At 43.2% G+C, this 21361-nt stretch overlaps 2 protein-coding genes across 2 annotated transcripts in view; one reads left to right on the top strand and one right to left on the bottom strand.

Annotated features, from left to right (window-relative positions):
* Positions 1–11615: 11615 nt before the first annotated feature.
* Positions 11616–19502, bottom strand: LOC126071366 (uncharacterized). Its single transcript, XM_049875562.1, has 4 exons — positions 19272–19502; positions 19019–19199; positions 18479–18929; positions 11616–11669 (listed from the first exon to the last, which is right to left on the bottom strand). The coding sequence occupies exons 1-4, from the start codon at positions 19500–19502 to the stop codon at positions 11639–11641; spliced, it is 894 nt and encodes a 297-aa protein (XP_049731519.1). The 3' UTR covers positions 11616–11638.
* CNN3 (calponin 3) overlaps positions 19124–21361 on the top strand; it is a 29948-nt gene continuing 27710 nt past the window's right edge. The window contains exon 1 of the mRNA XM_049879710.1: positions 19124–19557. Coding sequence (XP_049735667.1) covers positions 19501–19557 — 57 coding nt within the window. The 5' untranslated portion in view covers positions 19124–19500. The remainder of the gene's footprint in view (positions 19558–21361) is intronic.

Here is a 21361-nt window from a genome sequence, read left to right on the forward strand (position 1 = left end):
AAAGAGATTTTTTTTGCAGCAGATTTGCCCAATGCAATTCATCTTTTGATTTCTTGACTGCTGCTTCCATGGCTGTTGATTGTGGATCCAAGTAAAATGAAATCCTTGGCAACTTCAATCTTTTCTCCATTTATCATGATGTTGCTTATTGGTCCAGTTGTGAGGGTTCTTTTTTTTTTAAAATAACTTTTATTGTGCTTTAAGTGAAAGTTTACAAATCAAGTCAGTCTCTCACACAAAAACCCATATACACCTTGCTACACACTCCCAATTACTCTCCCCCTAATGAGACAGCCTGCTCTCTCCCTCCACTCTCTCTTTTCGTGTCCTTTTCGCCAGTTTCTAACCCCCTCCACTCTCTCATCTTCCCTCCAGGCAGGAGATGCCAACATAGTCTCAAGTGTCCCCCTGATGCAAGTAGCTCACTCCTCTCCAGCATCCCTCTCCAACCCATCGTCCAGTCCAATCCATGCCTGAAGAGTTGGCTTCGGGAATGGTTCCTGTCCTGGGCCAACAGAAGGTCTGGGGGCCATGACCACTGGAGTCATTCCAGTCTCAGTCAGACCATTAAGTCTGGTCTTATGAGAATTTAGGGTCTGCATCCCACTGCTCTCCCGCTCCCTCAGGGGTTCTCTGTTGTGTTCCCTGTCAGGGCAGTCATTGGTTGCAGCCGGGCACCAACTAGTTCTTCTGGTCTCAGGATGATGTAGTAGCTGGTTCATGTGGCCCTTTCTGTCTCTTGGGCTCGTAATCACCTTGTGTCCTTGGTGTTCTTCATTGTCCTTTGATCCAGGTGGGTTGAGACCAATTGATGCATCTTAGATGGCTGCTTGCTAGCATTTAAGACCCCAGACACCACTCTTCAAAGTGAGATGCAGAATGTTTTGTTAATAGATTTTATTATGCCAATCAACTTACATGTCCCCTGAAACCATGGTCCCCAGACCCCTGCCCCCTGCTACGCTGGCCTTCGAAGCATTCAGTTTATTCAGGAAACTTCTTTGCTTTTGGTTTAGTCCAGTTGTGCTGAGCTCCCCTGTACTTTGTGCTGTGTGAGGGTTTTTGTTTTCTTTATATTAAGGTGTAATCTATACTGAAGGCTGTGGTCTTTGATCTTCATCAGTAAGTGCTTCAAGCCCTCTTCACTTTCAGCAAGCACAGTTGTGCCATCTGTATAAAACAGGTTGTTAATGAGCCTTCCTCCAATCTTAATGCCCGGTTCTTCTTCACAGAGTCCAGCTTCTCGGATATTTGCTCAGCATACAGACTGAATAATTACGGTGAAAGACTACAACCCTGACACACACCTTTCCTGACTTTAAACCAAGCAGTATCCCCTTGTTGAGTTCAACTGACTGACTTATTTCACTCAATATAATGTTTTCGAGGTTCATCCATGTTGTGGCATGCACCAGAACTTCATTTCCTTTTATGGCTGAGTAATATTCCATAGTATATATAAACTATATTTTGTTTATCCATTCATCTGTTGATGGACTTTTCAGTTGTATCAACAAATATTTAATGAATGAATCGAATGAAATAAAGTGGACCCAATGATGTGGCCTCGATGATGCTTTCTATAAACTACATTCTGTAATCAATTTTTCATCTTGTTATTTTTTATTCATTTATTGGATAAATATTTGCTGAATGGTTAATGTGTATAATGTATGGGGGATACAATGTTGAACAAAATATTTCTTACCCTCCTGGAGTTTATAATCCAATAAAAAGTGGAAAAAAAAAACTCAGTTGAATTTTCTGTTTAATATTTTAATGGCATTGAACTAAATGCCTATTTTCCAAGAGTCTTCATTGCCAAAAAGTAAGCAAGTTTATTTAAAGAAACAGGTGCTAAGCAACTTTCAACATAATCTGGAAATACTCTCCTTTGTGAGAACAGTACTGTGTGCTAAAATTCAGACCGTTAAGAAAATGATTCTGGAAGCCTTAAGCAGGGCAAAGAAATTGAGGTTTCAATACGGAACTCTGGCTTTTACAGTTCAGAGTAAACAAGTTTACAAAGGAATTAGACTGCATTAGTATTTTGATACCATCTTTAATTGAATTATCTAAGGTTTTTGATAAGGAACAAAGCAGCCTGGAATGTGGCACTGCAATGAGAGTCATTTTGTACTTCAAAGAGATGGCTGAGCCAAGGTTCTGGATGTTAACCCTAATCCTCACAAGCAAAAGCATTTGCTTTTAAACTATATTGTTATCAAAATCAAGAACACATGTTATTATAAAGAAGCTAAAATTAAGCCACTGTATTTGATACGGAAGCCTTGGTGGTGTAGTGGTTAAGAGCTACGGCTGTTAACCAAAAGGTTGGCAGTTTGAATCCACCAGGTACTCCTTGGAAACCCCATGGGGCAGTTCTATTCTGTCCTATAGGGCCTCTGTGAGTTGGAATCAACTCGACAGCAACATGTTTGGTTTTTGGTTTGGTATTTGATATATGATAGCGTTCTGAACTTTTCTGATCCTCCTTCCCTTTGGAATCCCTGGGTGGGGAAAACAGTTAATGAGCTCAGCTGTTAACCCAAAGGTTGTCGGTTTCAGCCCACCCAGAAGCACCTCGAAAGAAAGGCCTGGTGATCTACTTTCAAAAAATCATCCATTGAAAATCGTATGGAGCCCAGTTCTACTCTGACACACGTAGGATCACCGTGAGTCAGATTTAACTCAAGGGCAACTGGTTTTGGTTCCTCTGAGAGTCAGCGAACATGATGGGATCCTCTCCAGAAAAAAAGGTACATGAAAACACACACAAAAATTGTTGCATAAAAATCTCATGAAGTTTGTGAACTGCAGACAAGGTAGCCCTCACTGGGACATTGCCTGTCTTCCTAAACTCCCTCTCCAGACTGCTAAGTTCTATGGCAACTGGTGGAGTTTTATTTTGAAAACCAAACCTTTGGTTTCTTTGATCCTGAATGGCAATAGATAATTATTGAGTTTTATCAACTGTTTCAAGCAAGAATGTTGGTGTTCGTCTCTATGGAGTCAATTCCAACTCATAGTGACCCCATGTGTATAGAGCAGAACTGCTCCATGGGGTTTTCAAGGCTGTGGTCTTTTGGAAGTAGATCTCCAGGTTTGTCTTCCGAGGCACCTCTGGGTGTGTTGTAACAACCAACCTTTCAGCTAGTACTTGAGCGCTTAACCCCTTGTACTACCCAGGGACTCCCAAGCAAGGAAAAAGCAAGATAACAGTAAAAGGAGGGAGGGAAAGCAGAGAGAGAGAGGGAAAAGGAAAGACAGAGAATGAATATGAGAATGAAGAGAGGAAGGAAAGAGATAATGAGAGAGGAAAGAGAGAGATAGGAGGTGGATGCCTGGGAGAGGAGACCTGCTCTCCCTTCCACTTGACCAAAAGAAGCAGCTCCTGCTCTCAGCTGCTTCTTGCCCCTCTGATTCCATTCACTCTCCTCTCTTGCTTTCCTGGTCCCTTCCTTTTGGACCTCTGTGGAGTTTCTTCTCTGCTTCTCTCAACGCGGCTGCCTATTTATTAAGGACTGCCCCACTTTTGGAAACCCTGGTGGCATAGTGATTAAGTGCTACAGCTGCTAACCAAAAGGTTGGCAGTTCTAATCTGCCAGGTGTTCCTTGGAAACCCTATGGGGCAGTTCTACTCTGCCCTATAGGGGTCACTATGAGTCGGAATCAACTGGACAGCAACGAGTTTGGCCCCATTTCTAAAAGGAGCCCTGGTGGTACAATGGTTAAGCACTTGGTTGCTAACCAAAAGGTTGGTAGTTTGAATCCATCCACTGACTCCGTGGGAGAAAGACCTGGCAATCTGCTCCTATAAAGATTATAGCCTAGGAAACCCAATGGGGCAATTCTATTCTGTCACATGGGTTTTATGGCACCTAACAAGAACAACAACTACACTTCTGTGCTTCTTCCCCTATAAATGGGTGCTCTGCATCTGCTGCCTCCATTTCTTCACCAGCTCTTCCCTTCCTAGCCCTATCATTTGATTTCTACTGGATCTGTGGTCTTGAGGGTTCTCATAGAGAAGAACCATCCTGAAAAATAAAATGGTCTTTTCCTCTGTCTTCATTTTATCTGGTATGGTTATTCATCTTTTCCCTCAATACTCTCTTCTTTGTTTTCTGCGTTCATTTCACTGATTTTCTTTGCACTTCTTTGCGGTTTCACCTGCTCCAGCTTTTTTCCTTTTTGTCCAAATCTGAGCAACCCTAGATTTTAGCCCTGACTTTTCTGTTCTCTTTATACTCCCTCCTTGAGGGAACAATAAGTTATAATGATGTGGTGTAAAGTGGTAGAAAAAGCATGGGTTTCACAGGCAAAAGAAAACCAAATTTCTGGTTCTGCTTTTACTGCTGTGTGACCCTGAGCAAGTTACTGAAGTCTCTGAGCCTTGGTTTCTTCCATCTGAAAAAAATAAGAACAATAATGATTTCCTAGAATTGTTGTTGTGAGGATTAAATGAGATAAGATTTGTAAAAATGCCCGATAGAGTGCTTGTCATCTTCTTTCATTGAGCAAACATTTGTTGATCATCTACTATACGCCAGACTCAATATAAGGTGCTGAGGAATGCAGCAATGATTAAACACGGTTTTCTGCCCTAAATATGCTCACAATCTAGGAAGTAAATTGACTTGTAAACAAATTACAATATACTGTGTCAGGTGCAATAATAGGATCATTTATAAAAATAGAAAGGATATACAGAAAAAAGGGGTGAATAAATCTACTAGAGGTTTATGAGACAAGGAAGTCTTCCTGGAAAAGGTGATATTTCAGGTGGATTTTGAAGGATAAATATTAATCAGTAGAAGCAGAGAAAACAGTGTATGTAGAGGCCCCTATGTGCGAAACAGCATGGATTATACAGGGCTGTTTCTAGAATTAAAGCTCAAGGTTGGACATGACAAAAGATGAGGTTGGAGAGGCAGGGAGAGGCCAGATAATACTATTAGTAATAATAATGATAATAGCAATCAATTATTGAGCGATTTCTTGTGCCAGGCACTGCCATATAACTAAACACTTTATATACATCATATCTTGAAATTCTCATAACAAAAATCCTTTGAGCCAAAAAGCTTGGGCTTGGCCACTAAGATTTTTAAGTAGGGTGGATACCGTGATCACATGTGTACCTAGAAGAATTATTTAGGCATCAGTTTTGAAGATGAATTGGAGACAGAAGGCTGGGGCAAGAGATGGTAAGAACCTCGGCTTAACACTAGTGAGAATGGAGGGAGGGGAATGTAGTTAAAAAGGAATTGACAGGAACTTGTTGCGTAGTTGACCGTGAGGGAAGGGGGAAGTAGGCATTCTAGGTGATTCCCTTGTAGGGTGGATCCAAATTTTGTGGGGCCTGAAGGTTATACAGGAAACCCTGGTGGCGTAGTGGTTAAGTGCTACGGCTGCTAACCAAAGGGTTGACAGTTCAAACCCACCAGGCGCTCCTTGGAAACCCTATGCGGCAGTTCTACTCTGTCCTGAGGGGTCGCTATGAGTCGGAATCGACTCAATGGCACTGGGTTTGGTTTTTTTGGTTTTGGAAGTTTATACAAGTTTTGAGGCCCTCCTCAAGAAAAAGACCAGAAAACAATGAATAAAAATTAAGTACATAGGCTCTGAAAGGGCCCATGGAAATGAGAGGGCTGTCTTAAAGTAGACCTGAGAGATGTGCATTGTGTGTGTGTACACACATCTATTTTTATATATAAATATAATATTTATATATTGTTGTTAGGTGCCATTGAGTCAATTTTGGCTTGTAACAAACCCATGTGACAGAGTAGAACTGCTCCATAGCATTTTCTAGGCCATAATCTTTATAGAAGCAGATTGCCAGGTCTTTCTCCCATGGAGCCACTGGTGGATTTGAACTACTAACCTTTTGGTTAGCAGTTGAGTGCTTAACCATTGTGCAACCAGGGCTCTCTCCTTCACTCTTTATTGACTTATTTGGCTGCCAGCATGATTTCCCTCTAGTTTTCCTTTGGGGTGTGTGTCTTCCCCTCTCTCAGCTCCTGTGGTGCTGGTGGAGCTGCCTACTCACCTCCCATCCCAGCTCCAGGTACATAACCCAGACCTGTCCAATCAGAGCTTTCCCACTCTGTGGCCACAGTGATTGGTATAGTGATAGAGATGTGACTCACACCTGGCCAATGAGACTCCATTCTAGAACTTTTGTTGGATATGTTGGGAAATAGCTCACTTTTCTGTTATGCTTTTTTGTCGTGGCTCCTGATAGGATATAAGTCTGGACCTACTGGTGGCTAATTTGACACCAAGGGGGAAGAGTCTGAGAATGCCAATAGAAGAGGACAGACCTGTGGAGAACACACTGGTTACGATGCCATTGACTTAGAGCTGGAATTCAGTCATGCCTAAAGCTACATTTCCTAGCCTTTTCTGTCACATGAGCCAACAAAATCCCACTTTTTGTCTAAGTCTGTTTGAGTTAGTTCTGTCTTCTGTAGCCAAAACACTCAATACCCACACCTGTTCACCAAAAAGAACTCTGACGGGCCCTGCTTGGGCCATATGCCTCCTGGGACCCAATAACTGTGCCCAGGGGGGCAGGGTAATCCCTTTAACCAGATTGCCACATGTCCAACTCTGGTGAGGAAGAAAGTGGCCACGTGATGGATGAACTAAAGAATCACATAGGGTGAAAGTAGTGGGCAGTCCCCAAAAGGTGGAGATGCAGTGCACCGAAAAAAGGAGCTGATGTGCCCTACAGGACTGATTTCATATTTCTGAGGAATCTGAGATGTTGGTTTTTGAGAAATCATCCTAAAACAGGCCTGATTTCAAGTCCCAATTCTGTTCTCTATTAAACATCTGACCTTGGCCAAGTTGTGTACCCTCCCTCACTAAATCTCAGTTTCTGATTGTAAAATGGAAATATGTAATATTTACCTTTACAGGGTTATTGTGAGCGATAATGTCTATACGTAGGGTGTCTAGTTATCCAGTGCTGCTATAACAGAAATACCACCAGTGGATGGCTTTAACAAACAGAAATTTATTCTCTCACAGTTTAGGAGGCTAGAAGTCTGATTTCAAGGTGCTAGCTCTAGGGGAAGGCTTTCTCTCTCTGCCAGCTCTGGGGGAAGGTCCTTGTTTCCTTTCAACATCTATAGGCCCGGCATTCCTTGGAGATCTCTATGTGTCTTGGCATCAATCTTCTCCTGGGTCTAGGAGGTTGTCAGCACAATCATCCCAAGTCCAAAGGATACACCCTGCTCCTGGCTCTACTTTCTTGGTGGTAGCAAGGTCCCTCCCCTCTCTGCTTGCTTCTTTCTCTTTTTCTCTCTTGTATGGTAAAAGATGTGACTCAAGCATGGGTTTGACTTGAGTAAGGGTATGACGACTAAGACTGTGATCCTATCTCATTAACATATAGATTAACATATTAAAAAACAAAAAACAAACATCAAGTTGGTTTTGACTCAGCAACCCTATAGGACAGAGTAGAACTGCCCCATAGGGTTTCCAAGGAGCACCTGGTGGAGTCAAACCGCCAACCTTTTGGTTAGCTGCCATAGCTCTTAACCACTACACCACCAGGGTTTCCGATTAACATATAGAGGTTGGAATTTACAACATATGGAATTTACAACAATTTATGAAATGGAGGATAAATACATCAGACCACCAGATGGAGTGACATGGGGTGACCATGTAACTTATCTTCTAAAAGTAAACACTATGAAAGGGCCTCAGCAGAGTGGCCTAAGACAAAAAATGATAATAATTACTATTAGTGGCCCCTTTCACTCTCAGAAGTGTCCCTGTCTGGGTGATAAATTGGGTGATGCCATTGCCCATAACACTCCTCCAATAGTGTTTAGCACATAGCAGGTGCTCAAAAGTCTTTTAGTCTCCCTAGCCTTCCAGGGTCCTCTCTGCCTTTCATATAGCTGGCTGAGTCCTCTGGAGTTCTCTGTAATTCTCTAGCATTGTAAATATACAGGGTATAGTCTGCAGAACATTTCTTACTATTATCCTGGTAACAAGGGGGCATGATACTGTGATCCACAGATTTACATCTGTTAAAGAATACTTTGTTACAACTCCCCACCAAGTGCTTTTAATTAGTGAGATTCAGAAAGGTTAAGTAGACTTCTTTGAGAACATTCATTTCACGAAGAGAAACCAGATAACTGGGAGCTCCTAAAAATCAAACACCTATGCTCATCTAAAGACTTCACCAAAAGAGTAAAAAGACCACCTACAGATTGGGAAAAAATTTTCAGCTGTGACATCTCCGACCAGCGCCTAATCTCTAAAATCTATGTGATTCTGTTAAAACTCAACCACAAAAAGACAAACAACCCAATCAAAAAGTGGGCAAAGGATATGAACATGCACTTCACTAAAGAAGATATTCAGGCAGCTAACTGATACATGAGAAAATGCTCTCAATCATTTGCCATTAGAGAAATGCAAATTAAAACTACGATGAGATTCCATCTCACTCTAACAAGGCTGGCATTAATCCAAAAAACACAAAATAATAAATGTTGGAGAGGCTGCGGAGAGACTGGAACTCATACACTGCTGATGGGAATGTAAAATGGTACAACCACTTTGGAAATCTATCTGGTGTTATCTTAAACAGTTAGAAATAGAACTACCATACAACCCAGAAATCCCACTCCTCGGAATATACCCTAGAGAAATAAGAGCCTTCACACAAACAGATATATGCACATCCATGTTTATTGCAGCTCTGTTTACAATAGCAAAAAGCTGAAAGCAAACAAGGTGTCCGTCAACGGATGAATGGGTAAATAAATTGTGGTATATTCACACAATGGAATACTACACATCGATAAAGAACAGTGAGGAATCTGTGAAACATTTCATAACATGGAGGAACCCTGGAAGGCATTATGATGAGCGAAATTAGTCAGAAGCAAAAGGACAAATATTGTATAAGACCACTATTATAAGATCTTAAGAAATAGTATAAACTGAAAAGAATACATACTTTTGTGGTTATGAGGAGGGGAGGGAGGAAGGGTGGGAGAGGGTTATTTACTGATTAGTTACTAGATAAGAACTACTTTAGGTGAAGGGAAGGACAATAGTCAATACACAGAAGGTCAGCTCAAATGGACTGGACCAAAAGCAAAGAAGTTTCCGGGATAAACTGAATGCTTCAAAGGTCAGCGGAGCAAGGGCAGGGGTTTGGGGACTATGGTTTAAGGGGACTTCTAAGTCAATTGGCAAAATAATTCTATTATGAAAACATTCTGCATCCCACTTTGAAATGTGGCATCTGGGGTCTTAAATGCTAACAAGCAGCCATCTAAGATGCATCAATTGGTCTCAACCCACCTGGATCAAAAGACAATGAAGAACACCAAGGTCACACGATAACTATGAGCCCAAGAGACAGAAAGGGCCACATGAACCAGAGACTTACATCATCCTGAGACCAGAAGAACTAGATGGTGCCTGGCTACAACCGATGACTGCCCTGACAGGGAGCACAACAGAAAACCCCTGAGGGAGCAGAAGATCAGTGGGATGCAGACCCCAAATTCTCATAAAAAGACCAGACTTAATGGTCTGACTGAGACTAGAGGAATCCCGGCGGTCATGGTCCCCAAACCTTCTGTTGGCCCAGGACAGGAACCGTTCCCGAAGACAACTCATCAGACATGGAAGGAACTGGACAATGGGTTGGAGAGAGCTGCTGACAGAGAGTGAGCTATTTGTATCAGGTGGACACTTGAGGCTGTGTTGGCATCTCCTGTCTGGAGAGGGGATGGGAAGGTAGAGAGGGTTGGAAGCTGGCAAAATTGTCACAAAAGGAGAGACTGGAAGGGCTGACTCATTAGAAGGAGAGCAAGTGGGAGTATGGAGTAAGGTGTATATAAACTTATATGTGACAGACTGACTTGATTTGTAAACGTTCACTTGAAGCTCAATAAAAATTAAAAAAAAAAAAAGTTAGAAATAGAACTACCATACAACCCAGAAATTCCACTCCTCGGAATATGCCCTAGAGAAATAAGAGCCTTTACATGAACAGATATATGCACACCCATGTTTATTGCAGCTCTGTTTACAATAGCAAAAAGCTGGAAGCAACCAAGGTGTGTCCATCAGCAGATGAATGGTTAAATAAATTATGGTATATTCACACAATGGAATACTAAGCATCGATAAAGAACAGTGATGAATCTGTGAAATATTTCATAACATGGAGGAACCTGGAAGGCATTATGCTGAGTGAAATTAGTCAGATACAAAAGGACAAATATTGTATAAGACCACTATTATAAGATCTTGAGAAATAGTATAAACTGAAAAGAATACATACTTTTGTGGTTATGAGGAGGGGAGGGAGGGAGGGTGGGAGAGGGTTATTTACTGATTAGTTACTAGATAAGAACTACTTTAGGTGAAGGGAAGGACAATAGTCAATACACGGAAGGTCAGCTCAACTGGATTGGACCAAAAGCAAAGAAGTTTCCAGGATACACTGAATGCTTCGAAGGTCAGTGGAACAAGGGTGGGGGTTTGGGGACTATGGTTTAAGGGGACTTCTAAGTCAATTGGCAAAATAATTCTATTATGAAAACATTCTGCATCCCACTTTGAAATGTGGCGTCTGGGGTCTTAAATGCTAACAAGCGGCCATCTAAGATGCATCAATTGGTCTCAACCCACCTGGATCAAAGGACAATGAAGAACACCAAGGTCACACGATAACTATGAGCCCAAGAGACAGAAAGGGCCACAGGAACCAGAGACTTACATCATCCTGAGACCAGAAGAACTAGATGGTGCCTGGCCACAACCAATGACAGCCCTGACAGGGAGCACAACAGAGAACCCCTGAGGGAGCAGGAGATCAGTGGGATGCAGACCCCAAATTCTCATAAAAAGACCAGACTTAATGGTCTGACTGAGACTAGAGGAATCCCGGCGGTCATGGTCCCCAAACCTTCTGTTGGCCCAGGACAGGAACCATTCCCGAAGACAACTCATCAGACATGGAAGGGACTGGACAGTGGGTAGGAGAGATGCTGATGAAGAGTGAGCTACTTGTATCAGGTGTACACTTGAGACTGTGTTGGCATCTCCTGTCTGGAGGGGAGATGGGAGGGTAGAGAGGATTAGAAACTGGCAAAATCGTCACGAAAGGAGAGACTGGAAGGGCTGACTCATTAGGGGGAGAGTAAGTGGGAGTATGGAGTAAGGTGTATATAAGGTTATATGTGACAGGCTGACTTGATTTGTAAACTTTCACTTAAAGCACAATAAAAATTACTTAAAAAAGAGAACATTTCACTTCAGTGTATTCTGCATATTAAAGGAGTTTTCCGGTTAAACTCCTTAAGATTGGTGGGCCACAACCTGGTAGTTATTTTGTGTAATATGAAAGTTTACTTAAATTTGAGCTTTGCTGACACATTCTACTGCAAGAACTTGGTCCAGGTTTTCTAAATTTATCCTGACTGTGATAAGATGTATACTATAAACCCTAATGAAAAAACAAACAAACAAACCAAACCAGTTGCCATCAAGATGATTCTGACTCATGGCAATCCCTTGTGTTACTGAGTAGAAATGAGCTCCATGGGGATTTCTTGGCTGTAATCTTTGTGGAAGCAGATCACCAGATCCTTCTTCCATGACACCAATCACTAAAATAACAAAATAAAAAGTTATAGTTAAGAAGCCAACAAAGAAGATAAAATTAAATAATTTTTTAAAAATCAATTAATCCCTTAGAAGGCATAGAAAAAAGAAAAAGGACAAAGAACAGATGGGAGAGATAAAAATCAAATACAAGGTGATATTTTAAGCCTAACCATATTAAGAATGGATGCCAGGTGCCACAGTGGTTAAGAGCTATGGCTACTAACCAAAAAGTTGGCAGTTCGAATCTACCAGCGTCTCCTTGGAAACTCTACGGGGCAGTTCTGCTCTATACGGTCACTATGAGTCGGAATTGACTTGATGGCAATGGGGTTTATTTTGGTTACATCAATAATAATGTTACAGATAGATGGTTTAAACATTCCAATTAAAAGGCAAAATTCGTCAGATTGGATAAAAAAAATAAGACTCCAACTATATGCTGCCTATAAGAAATGCACTTCAAGGATAAAGACAGAAATTGTTAACAGTGAAAGAAAAAGATATATCATGCTAATCAAAAGAGAGCTGGAGTGGCTATATTAATATCAGACAAAGCAGACTTCAGAACAAAGACAATTACTAGAGATAAACAAGGCCATTTCATAATGATGAAACAGTCAATGTGTCAAGAGAACATAATAATCATAATGTTTATATTCAATATTATTAAGATGTCAGCCCAAATTCATGTGTATATTGAATGAATTCCCAATCAAAATCCCAGCAGAAATTTTGGTAGAAATTGAAAACCTGACTCTAAAATTCCTATAAAAATGCAAAGGGCCGAGAATAGCCAAAACAACTTAGAAAAAGAAAAACAATGTTGGAGGACTAATATTATCTGATTTTAAGACTTTTTATAGACTTAACAGATATTGTAAAAATATAAAATTATAAATAATCAAGACAGTGTGGTACTGGAATAAGGATAGACAAATAGATCAATGGAACAGAATAAATTATCCAGAAATAGACCCACATGTATAAGGACAATTGATTTCAGACAAAGGTACAGAGGAAATTCAGTGGAAAAAAGATAGTCTTTTCAACAAATGCTGTTGAAATAATTGGATATCCATATGTGAAAAAATGAACTTTGATCCATACCTTGTACAATAAGCAAAATGAACTCAAAATGGATTACAGATCTAGATGTAATTCCTGAACTATGAAACATCTGGAAGAAAACTTTTGTAACCTTGGATTAGCCAATAGTTTCTTAGATAGGACACTGAAAGCACTATTCATAAAAGAACAAATTGATAAATTGGATTTCATTAAAATTATATACACTTTTCTCAAAAGACACTTTTAAGAGAATGAAATGACAAGTCATAAACTTATAAATATTTGCAAATATTTGCAAATCACAAATCTGATAAAAGACTGTGTCAAGAATATAAAAGAGGATGGGGAGGGGAAATCACTAACTAGATGATAGACAAGTGTTAACTTTGGTGAAAGACAACACACAATATAGGGGAAGTCAGCACAACTTGACCAAGGCAAAGCCACAGAAACTTTCTAGACACATCTGAACACCTTAAGGGACTGAGTTACTGGGCCTGAAGGATGGGGACCATGGTCTTGAGGGACATTTACGTCAATTGACATAACATAGTGTGTTAAGAAAATGTTCTACATCCTACTTTGGTGAGTAGTGTCTGGGGTCTTAAAAGCTTGCCAGTGGCCATCTAAAATACATCTATTGGTCCCACGATGTTCAGAGCAAAGGAGAATGAAGAAAACCAAAGACACCAAGAAAATACCAGTCCAAAGGACTAATGGAACACATGAACCACAGCCTCCACCAGCCTGAGCCCAGAAGAACTAGATGGTGCCCAAATACCACTTTGAGAGGGATTACAATAGAGGGTTCCAGACAGATTGGGAGAAAAATGTAGAACAAAATTCAAATTCACAAAAAAAGACCAGACTTACTGGCCTGATGGTGACTGGAGGAACCCTTGAGACTTTGGCTAACTCAGAACTGAAGCCACTCCCGAAGTTCACCTTTCAGCCAAAGATCAGACTGGCCTATAAAACAATAACACATGGGAGGAACATGTCTCTTAGTTCAATCAAATGTACGAGATCAAATGAGCAAAATGTGTTCAAAAGCAAATACAAGAAGGCAGGAAGGGACAGGAAACTGGATGAATGGACACAGGGATCCCAGGGCATAAAGGGAAAGGGGGAGAGTGCTGACACATTGTGGGGATTGCAGCCAATCTCACAAAACAATTTGTGTATAAATTTTTGAAAGAGAAAATAATTTGCACTGTAAACTTTCACCTAAAACACAATAAAATTAAAAAAAAATTAAAAACTCAATAATAAGAAAATAACTCAACAAAAATGAGCAAAAGATTTGAAAAGATAATTCACCAAAAAGATGTTTTGTTACATATCTATTTACCACAATTGTTAAAAAAAGATACATGAATGCCAAATAAACACATGAAAAGATACTTAACATCATTACTAATTAGAGAAACGCAAATCAAAACCACAATGAGATACCACTACGCACCTCTTTAAGGAACTGGAACTCCCATACACTACTGGTGGAAAATGTAATGGTGTAGTTACTATGGAAACAATTCGGCAGTTTCTTAAAAAGTTAAATCTACGCTTTTTTTTTTTTTTAATATCAAGCCATTCTATTCATACATACTTATCTGAGAGAAATTAAAGCATATGTCTATACAATGACTTGTATACAAATGCTCATTCAGTTTTATTTTTAATAGCCCAAACTGGAAATAAACACAAATGTTCACTAACAAGGAAACAGACCCATGTTCACTGCAGCACTGTTTACAATAGCAAAGAAGATGGAAGCAACCAAGGTGTCCATCAACGGATAAATGGATAAATAAATTACGGTACATTCACACAATGGAATACTACCCGTCAATAAAGAACAATGATGAATCCGTGAAACATTTCATAACATGGAGGGATCTGGAAGGCATTATGTTCAGTGAAATTAGTCAGCTGCAAAAGGACAAATATTGTATAAGACCAAATATTGTATAACAACTTGAGAAAATAGTTTAAACAGAGAATATTCTTTGATGGTTACGAGAGGGGGGAGGGAGGCAGCAGGGTGGGAGAGGAGTTTTCACGAATTAGAGAGTAGATAAGAACTATTTTAGGTGAAGGGAAAGACAATACACAATACAGGAGTGGTCAGCACAATTAGACTAAACCAAAAGCAAAGTTTCCTGAATAAACTGAACGCTTCGAAGGCCAGTGTAGCAGGGGTGGGGGTTTGGGGACCATGGTTTCAGGGGACACCTAAGTCAATTGGCATAATAAAATCTATTAAGAAAACATTCTGCATCCCACTTTGGACAGTGGCGTCTTGGGTCTTAAACGCTACCAAGCGGCCATCCTAGATGCATTAATTGGTCTCAACCCACCTGGATCAAAGGAGTATGAAGAACACTAAAGACACAGGGTAATTATGAGCCCAAGAGACAGAAAGGGCCACATAAGCCAGAGACTACAAGAGCCTGAGACCAGAAGAACTAGATGGTGCCTGGCTACAACCGATAGCTGCCCTGACAGGGAACACAACAAAGAACCCCTGAGGGAGCACGAGAGCAGTGGGGTGCAGACCCCAAATTCTTGTAAAAAGACCAGAATTAATGGCCTGACTGAGACTAGAATGACCCTGGAGGTCATGGTCTCCAGACCTACTGTTAGCCCAAGACAGGAACCATTCCTAAAGCTAACTCTTCAGACAGGGATTGGATTGGACTATGGGATAGACAATGATACTGCTGAAGAATGAGCTTCTTGGATCAAGTAGACACATTACTATGTTGGCATCTCCTGTCTGGAGGGGAGATGAGAGGGTAAAGAGGGTCAGAAGCTGGCTGAACGGACATGAAAAGAGAGTGGAGGGAAGGAGTGTGTTGTCTCATTAGGGGGAGAGGAATTAGGAGTATATAGCAAGGTGTTTATAAATTTTTATGAGAGTCTGACTCAATTTGTAAACTTTCACTTAAAGCACAATAAAAATAAAACAATAGATAAACTGTGGTATAGTCATACAATAGAATGCTATTGTTTGCCATTGTCATTCTGACTCCTGGCAACCCTGTGTGTGTCAGAATAGAATTGTGCTCCACAGAATTTTCAATGACTAATTTTTCAGCAGTACATAGCCAGGCCTTTCTTCTGAGGCTCCTCTGGATGGACTTGAACTGTCATCCTCTCAGTTAGCAGCCGAGTGTGTGCAAACATTGTACCACCTGGGATTTCACATTGGAATCCTGCTCAGCAATAAAGAGGAATGAAGATTGATACATGCTATAATATGGATAAGTCTCAAAATAATTTGGTTGAGTGAAAGAAGCCAGATAAAAAGGAGTACATGATGTGTGATTTCATTTATACAACATTTTAGGAAGTACAAACTAAAGAAAGCAATCTGTCACTGTGAGAGTAGGTGACAAGGAAGGGTGAGAGGGAGCGGTTACAAAGACACATGAGGAAATTCTGGGGGGTGATGGATATGTCCATTATCTGATTGTGGTGATGGTTTTATGGGTATATAAATATGTCAAGACTTATCAAATTTTCAACAGTCTTATATAGATACGTATAATATGTAACTGACAGTTTATCATATGCCAGTTATAGTTCAATAAAGCTTTTAATAAACTATTCCAAATTTTAAAAGTTTTTTCCTATTCTGTTCTTAAACATAGCATTTCTTATTCCTATACAAGGAGTAAAATTATATAAGAAGGGAGTGTCTGGCACACAATAGACTCCAACAGAACCAACAATACTTTAGATAAAAATGTCAGAAAGCATTTCAAGTAACTTTGAGAGATTGTTGTAGTAAACGTTAATGTTTATTTTAAAACCATATAAAAAGGCAAACAACATGTATCACTGTTGATAGCATTTCAACAGAAAAAAGCCCTTTGCCATTGATTCCAACTCATAGCGACCCTCTAGAGACCCTACAGCAACCCTCTAAAGACCCTATAGCCACCCTAAACCATTACTGTTAGTTTAATATTTATTGTTTTTATCAAAATTAACAATGTTAACAAGCAAGATGTTGTTAGCTGTCGTCAAGTCAGCCCCCAACTCATGGCAACCCCATGCACAACAGAATGAAACACCACCCAGTTCTGCGCCACCCCTATGATTGATTGCAGATTGGACCATTGTGATCCACAGAGTTTTCATTGGCTGAATTTTGGAAGTAGATTGCCAGGCCTTTCTTCCTAATTCATCTGAGTCTGGAAGCTCAATTGAACCTTGCTCAGCATCATGGCCACACGCAAGCCTCCACTGACAGATAGGTGGTAGCTATAGGGATGAAACCTGAGTCTGCGGCTTGGGAGGTGAGAAATTGTAACAAAAGTGAGAGTCAATACATATTTTAACTGACTTTTATATTATGAAGTTCTTTTTAAAAGCATTATTCTGACAATGATGAATTTTGGCTGGAGAAATTCAAGTTTTTGTCTATAGCTTTTCATGACAAGGACAAATATAATTCTTGAACATTCTACAAGGAATGACCTTTAAGCAGATTAAAGGATTTTGATCCTATATTCTCCATTCCAGTGTGGTTGGACAGAAGTCAAGCTTAAATCACAGCAGGAAAGGTTTAGTTTGGGGATAGAAAAGCACATGGATTTGTACCTTGAACCTGGAATCTGGCTGCTGGTTCCCACACCTCTTGGTGACAAAGGAGAGTGGGTGAGGTCTTGTGAATGATATACTGCCACTGTCAGACTACTGGAAAAACACCCCAAACTGCTCGTTCCACTATCGTGGGTCGATTGTGTCATCTTTGTGTGGGAAGGATGCCCTAATTATCATTACTACCTCTTGACTCAATTAGCAAATCATTTAAAAATCATTTCACTTTTCTCTGTAATAGCCTCCTCCCTTTCCCTTTAAGCTCTTCCTCCCCCACCACCAAGTCATTTTAAAATCCTTCAAAAGCTAATACCAGTTTTGTGCATTTCTTTATAAAGTTGCCTTTCTTTTCTTTTCCAGGATGGTTCATGTATGGTGACATGCTTTAGCTTCCTAAACAGGTTGCCACACCTGGGTCCATTATCTTCTAGCTCAGAAGCTGGTGTTTGGTAAACAAAATTCTCATATCAGGAGCTCAGGGATTAAAGCCTGTCCTTGGTGTGCCCCACAAACTGATGACAAAAAGTGAAGCTTTGGAAGTGGATAGGCCTTGGCCAGGATACTTACGTCTCTTGAGTTTCAGCTTTCTCATCTCTAAAATGGTTATGATGTTTACTTAGTAGTTGTTTGAAGGGAGTAAATAAGATAAGGAGTCCCTATGTGGTGCAAATGGTTAACGTGCTCGGCTGTTAACCGAAAGGTTGGAAGGTTGGAGGTTTGGGTCCACCCAGAGATGCCTTGGAACAAAGGCCTAGAGATGTACTTCCAAAAAAATCAGCCATTGAAAAAACCCTGTGGGACACAGTTGAATTCTGACACACGTGGAGTCGCCATGAGTCCAGTGGACTCCATGGCAACTTTTTTTTTTTTTTTTTTAATGAGACGTTTGGAAGACGTCTAGTGGAGTACCAGGGGCTCAGGTAAGTGACAAATATTCTGTTTCCTTGCCCCTCTACAGAATGGTTGTGAGGATCAGAGGAAGAAAGTGACGGGTAGGAAAGGAAATAGTGAAAAAGCGGAGGCCATCTCTGGCCTGAAAAACGCTTTTCTCTATACAAAGGACTCCGGATTCAAAGAGGCCGACACCCCGCTCCCCACCCTCTTTCCCCCAAGTTTACAGAGCAACAGCCACCTGGCTTTTGAAATAGCTGAATTCCGGATTAAGATGCTTGTAAAGAGAAGCTGGTGCAAATCCAGAAAAGGACTTGAAATGCCCCAGGCTTTGCCAGGCCACATTCTCCAGTTCTTCGCACCGCATTCAGAGGTTGAAACACAGAGTGAGTTGAGTTTGGCTAAAAGCCTTGACTGCGCCCGGTGCGGCGGCGGGGTAGAGGTCAGACCAAGAGCTGTGGGAGGCTGCGAGGTGAGGGAAGGAGCAGGTGTCGGTGCAGAGCTCCCTTCTCCCCGGCACAGTGGCTCCGAGGCTGCCCTGCCCTCCATCTGGGAGCGCAGGGCCTCGAGCAGGGGAGGAGGCAGACGGAAGCAGCAGGTCAGCTGCAGGCCAGCCCTGGTGGGCTTCCCCTCCCCTCGGCCGGCCCAGGGCGCCGCGGCGGATGCCTGAAAGTTGACGTGAACTGCAGGCGCTGGGAAGCCCCCGGGCGCGGGGCCGGGGGCGGGGACAGACTCTCAGTTTGTGAGGTTAGCCTCCACTCCGCGCCGCCCAGCCCTCTACCGGCCCGGAGGAGGAGCCTAGCCGCCGGCCTCAGTGGCGTGAGGGCGAGGGCGGGGGCGGGGGCCGGGGACCAGCGCGCAACGGAGCGCAGCACCCGCGGCCCTTCAATTGGCCGCAGCGCCCCCTCGGCGGAGAGGCGGGAGGAGGCGGCCTTCCATTGGTCGGGCTCATCGGCCAATCCCTAAAGGCCCCGGGGAAGGGGTAGGGGGCAGTTCGTGGAGAGTTGCGGTTGCGGGCGGCCGAACGAGCGAGCAAGTGAGCGGGACGCCAGAGCGGACCAGGCGGCTCCTTGAGACCCAGGCGGACTCAGTCGCCGCAGCGCCGCCCGCGCCCCGCCGTCGCGTCGGGCCGTCTCCTGCACCGTCCAGAAGAGCGAGGTCCGAGCATCTCCCGCTGCAGCCACTCCTCGGGGCCAGGAGCGGGGAAGACGAGTGCGAGAGACCTCCAGACCGAGAGCAGCCTCCTCCACCGCCCGACCCACCATGACCCACTTCAACAAGGGCCCTTCCTACGGGCTGTCGGCCGAGGTCAAGAACAAGGTACGCCCGGGGTCGGAGCTCCCTTGGGCGAGGGGTGTGGGACGCCACCCCGGGGGTCGGTCGGGCTGGCAAACCGCCGGGCGGCGCTTCACCTTGTGCGCCTGGGCTCGCTGGCTTCGCGGAGAGGAAACGTCGAGGCGACGCGAGTGTTGCTGCGCTCCACCGTCCCGCTCCCGGGTCAGGGCGCGCCGGCTCCCGGGCGCTCACCTAGCTTTGTTTCCTTTGCGGCGGCCGGGACTCGCGGTTGGCGGTCGGTTCCCGGGCGTCTGGTATCCCGCAGCGCCGGCCTCTCCGGCCGCCGGGGCCGTTTCGCGGCTGCAGGGCGCGCCCCTCCGGGAAGGGGGCGCTCTTGCATGGCCATTCGCCCATAGGTGGGGCCGGCCGGCGCCTAGGGACCAGGGAGCCGCCGCAGCAGCCCCCGCCATCCTGTCCGGGCCGGGGCGGCGGCAGATCGTGCACCTTCTCCCACCTCATCCCCCGAGCCGAACTTAGCATCAAGCGAAGTTAGGCGGTTACGTGGCCAAACCCCGGGCCCCTCATTGTTCCTCTCCTCGCGGGGAGGGAGACCAGTGAGCCCCCCCCGCCCCCCCCCCCCGGCTTCCCGGAGGAACTAGAGTCGGCCCGAGACCCTTCACTTTCCGAGTGTCGGTGCCGTGAGGCAAATTGGTGTTTCTTCAGCTGGAAACGGAGACAAAGCCTTAGCGCACTGTTTTGCGAGTGTTATCTGCTGTAGACTCGAGACTTTTTATAAAGCACCGAGAAGTTTGTTGTGCATTAGACGTTAACCACAGCAAGGAGTATCTCTGTTGGTTGCTTTTGTTTCGGGTTTATTTGCTGAGGCGGGTGGTTGTTTGCAGTAATTGGGCTTTGGTGACGCTCATCTTTTTCCACTTTGCCTAGTTTAAGAATGCATTGGGTTTATCTCTGGGACTTTGGTCTGGGAAAGAGATGAGAGGCGTCCCCCTCCCCAAATCCCCTCCTTCCTTCCTCCCTCCCTGCATTCCAAGCCCATGACATCAGGGGTTTCTGGGGGAGAGACCAGCCAATCGGCGCGGAACTGCGCACAGAACGCTCATTGTCTCCTTTCTGCTCTTGTGGCCAAAGCGCCACAAAGGAGAGCTGCCTGGTTTAATTCCCAATAGCCTCCCGGGAGCCGAAGCATGTCAGGATTGCCACCGCACCGTCCGACCGCTGGTGGAATACACTGGCATTGTCGGAGCTGTAACATCCCTGTGTCGGGGGTGTGCGCGGTGTGGAGTGAGTTACGTGGAGGCCTTGAAAAGCACCATTGTCAAACCCCAGGGGAAAGTCTGGGCTCTTCTCTCCCGCGGTCGGAGGCATCATACTATAATTCTGTGAATGAATTTTGATTTTAATATGTGAATCTAAAATTAAAATGTTTGGGTGCGTTACCTTGTCAGATGTGTTGCCCAACTTAGAAAACAGTTTCCTAAACCTTTTTTAATGAACAGAAAGGTGAGTGGTTGTGTATGGATGCTAATTACAAACGTCAGCAACTTAAAACCTTGTTGCAAAGTATTCTGTTCCTTCTACGGTGTACAAAATGTGGCTTAAGGAAGCCTTTTCGGAGCAATCAGCAAGTCCAGACTGTTGGATGTAGTACCCTTGCCTGGGTTGTGCACGTTCATTATCATTGCCCCTGTGAGTCTTGGCTGGCAGCAGTTGGGTCTCTTAACCTTTTGCATTGTAAACGAGATACTGATAACTTTGGCAGTCCTTGAAGTGACTGACTTTTCTTGGATGTTAATATTAACCATGTTAATTTCTTTTTGCTGACTAATGG

The sequence above is a fragment of the Elephas maximus genome, chromosome 3, assembly GCF_024166365.1.
Source record: "Elephas maximus indicus isolate mEleMax1 chromosome 3, mEleMax1 primary haplotype, whole genome shotgun sequence".
NCBI classification, from domain to species: domain Eukaryota; kingdom Metazoa; phylum Chordata; class Mammalia; order Proboscidea; family Elephantidae; genus Elephas; species Elephas maximus.

What these genes read in the sequence shown, in the direction of transcription:
- LOC126071366 (XM_049875562.1), bottom strand. Translation starts at nt 19,502, where the DNA reads ATGGTGGGTCGGGCGGTGGAGGAGGCTGCTCTCGGTCTGGAGGTCTCT. An exon ending in CTCTGGCGTCCCGCTCACTT is followed by an intron (nt 19,200 to 19,271) that starts GCTCGCTCGTTC and finishes CGGGGCCTTTAG; the next exon opens with GGATTGGCCGATGAGCCCGA. An exon ending in TAGGCTCCTCCTCCGGGCCG is followed by an intron (nt 18,930 to 19,018) that starts GTAGAGGGCTGG and finishes GGGGCTTCCCAG; the next exon opens with CGCCTGCAGTTCACGTCAAC.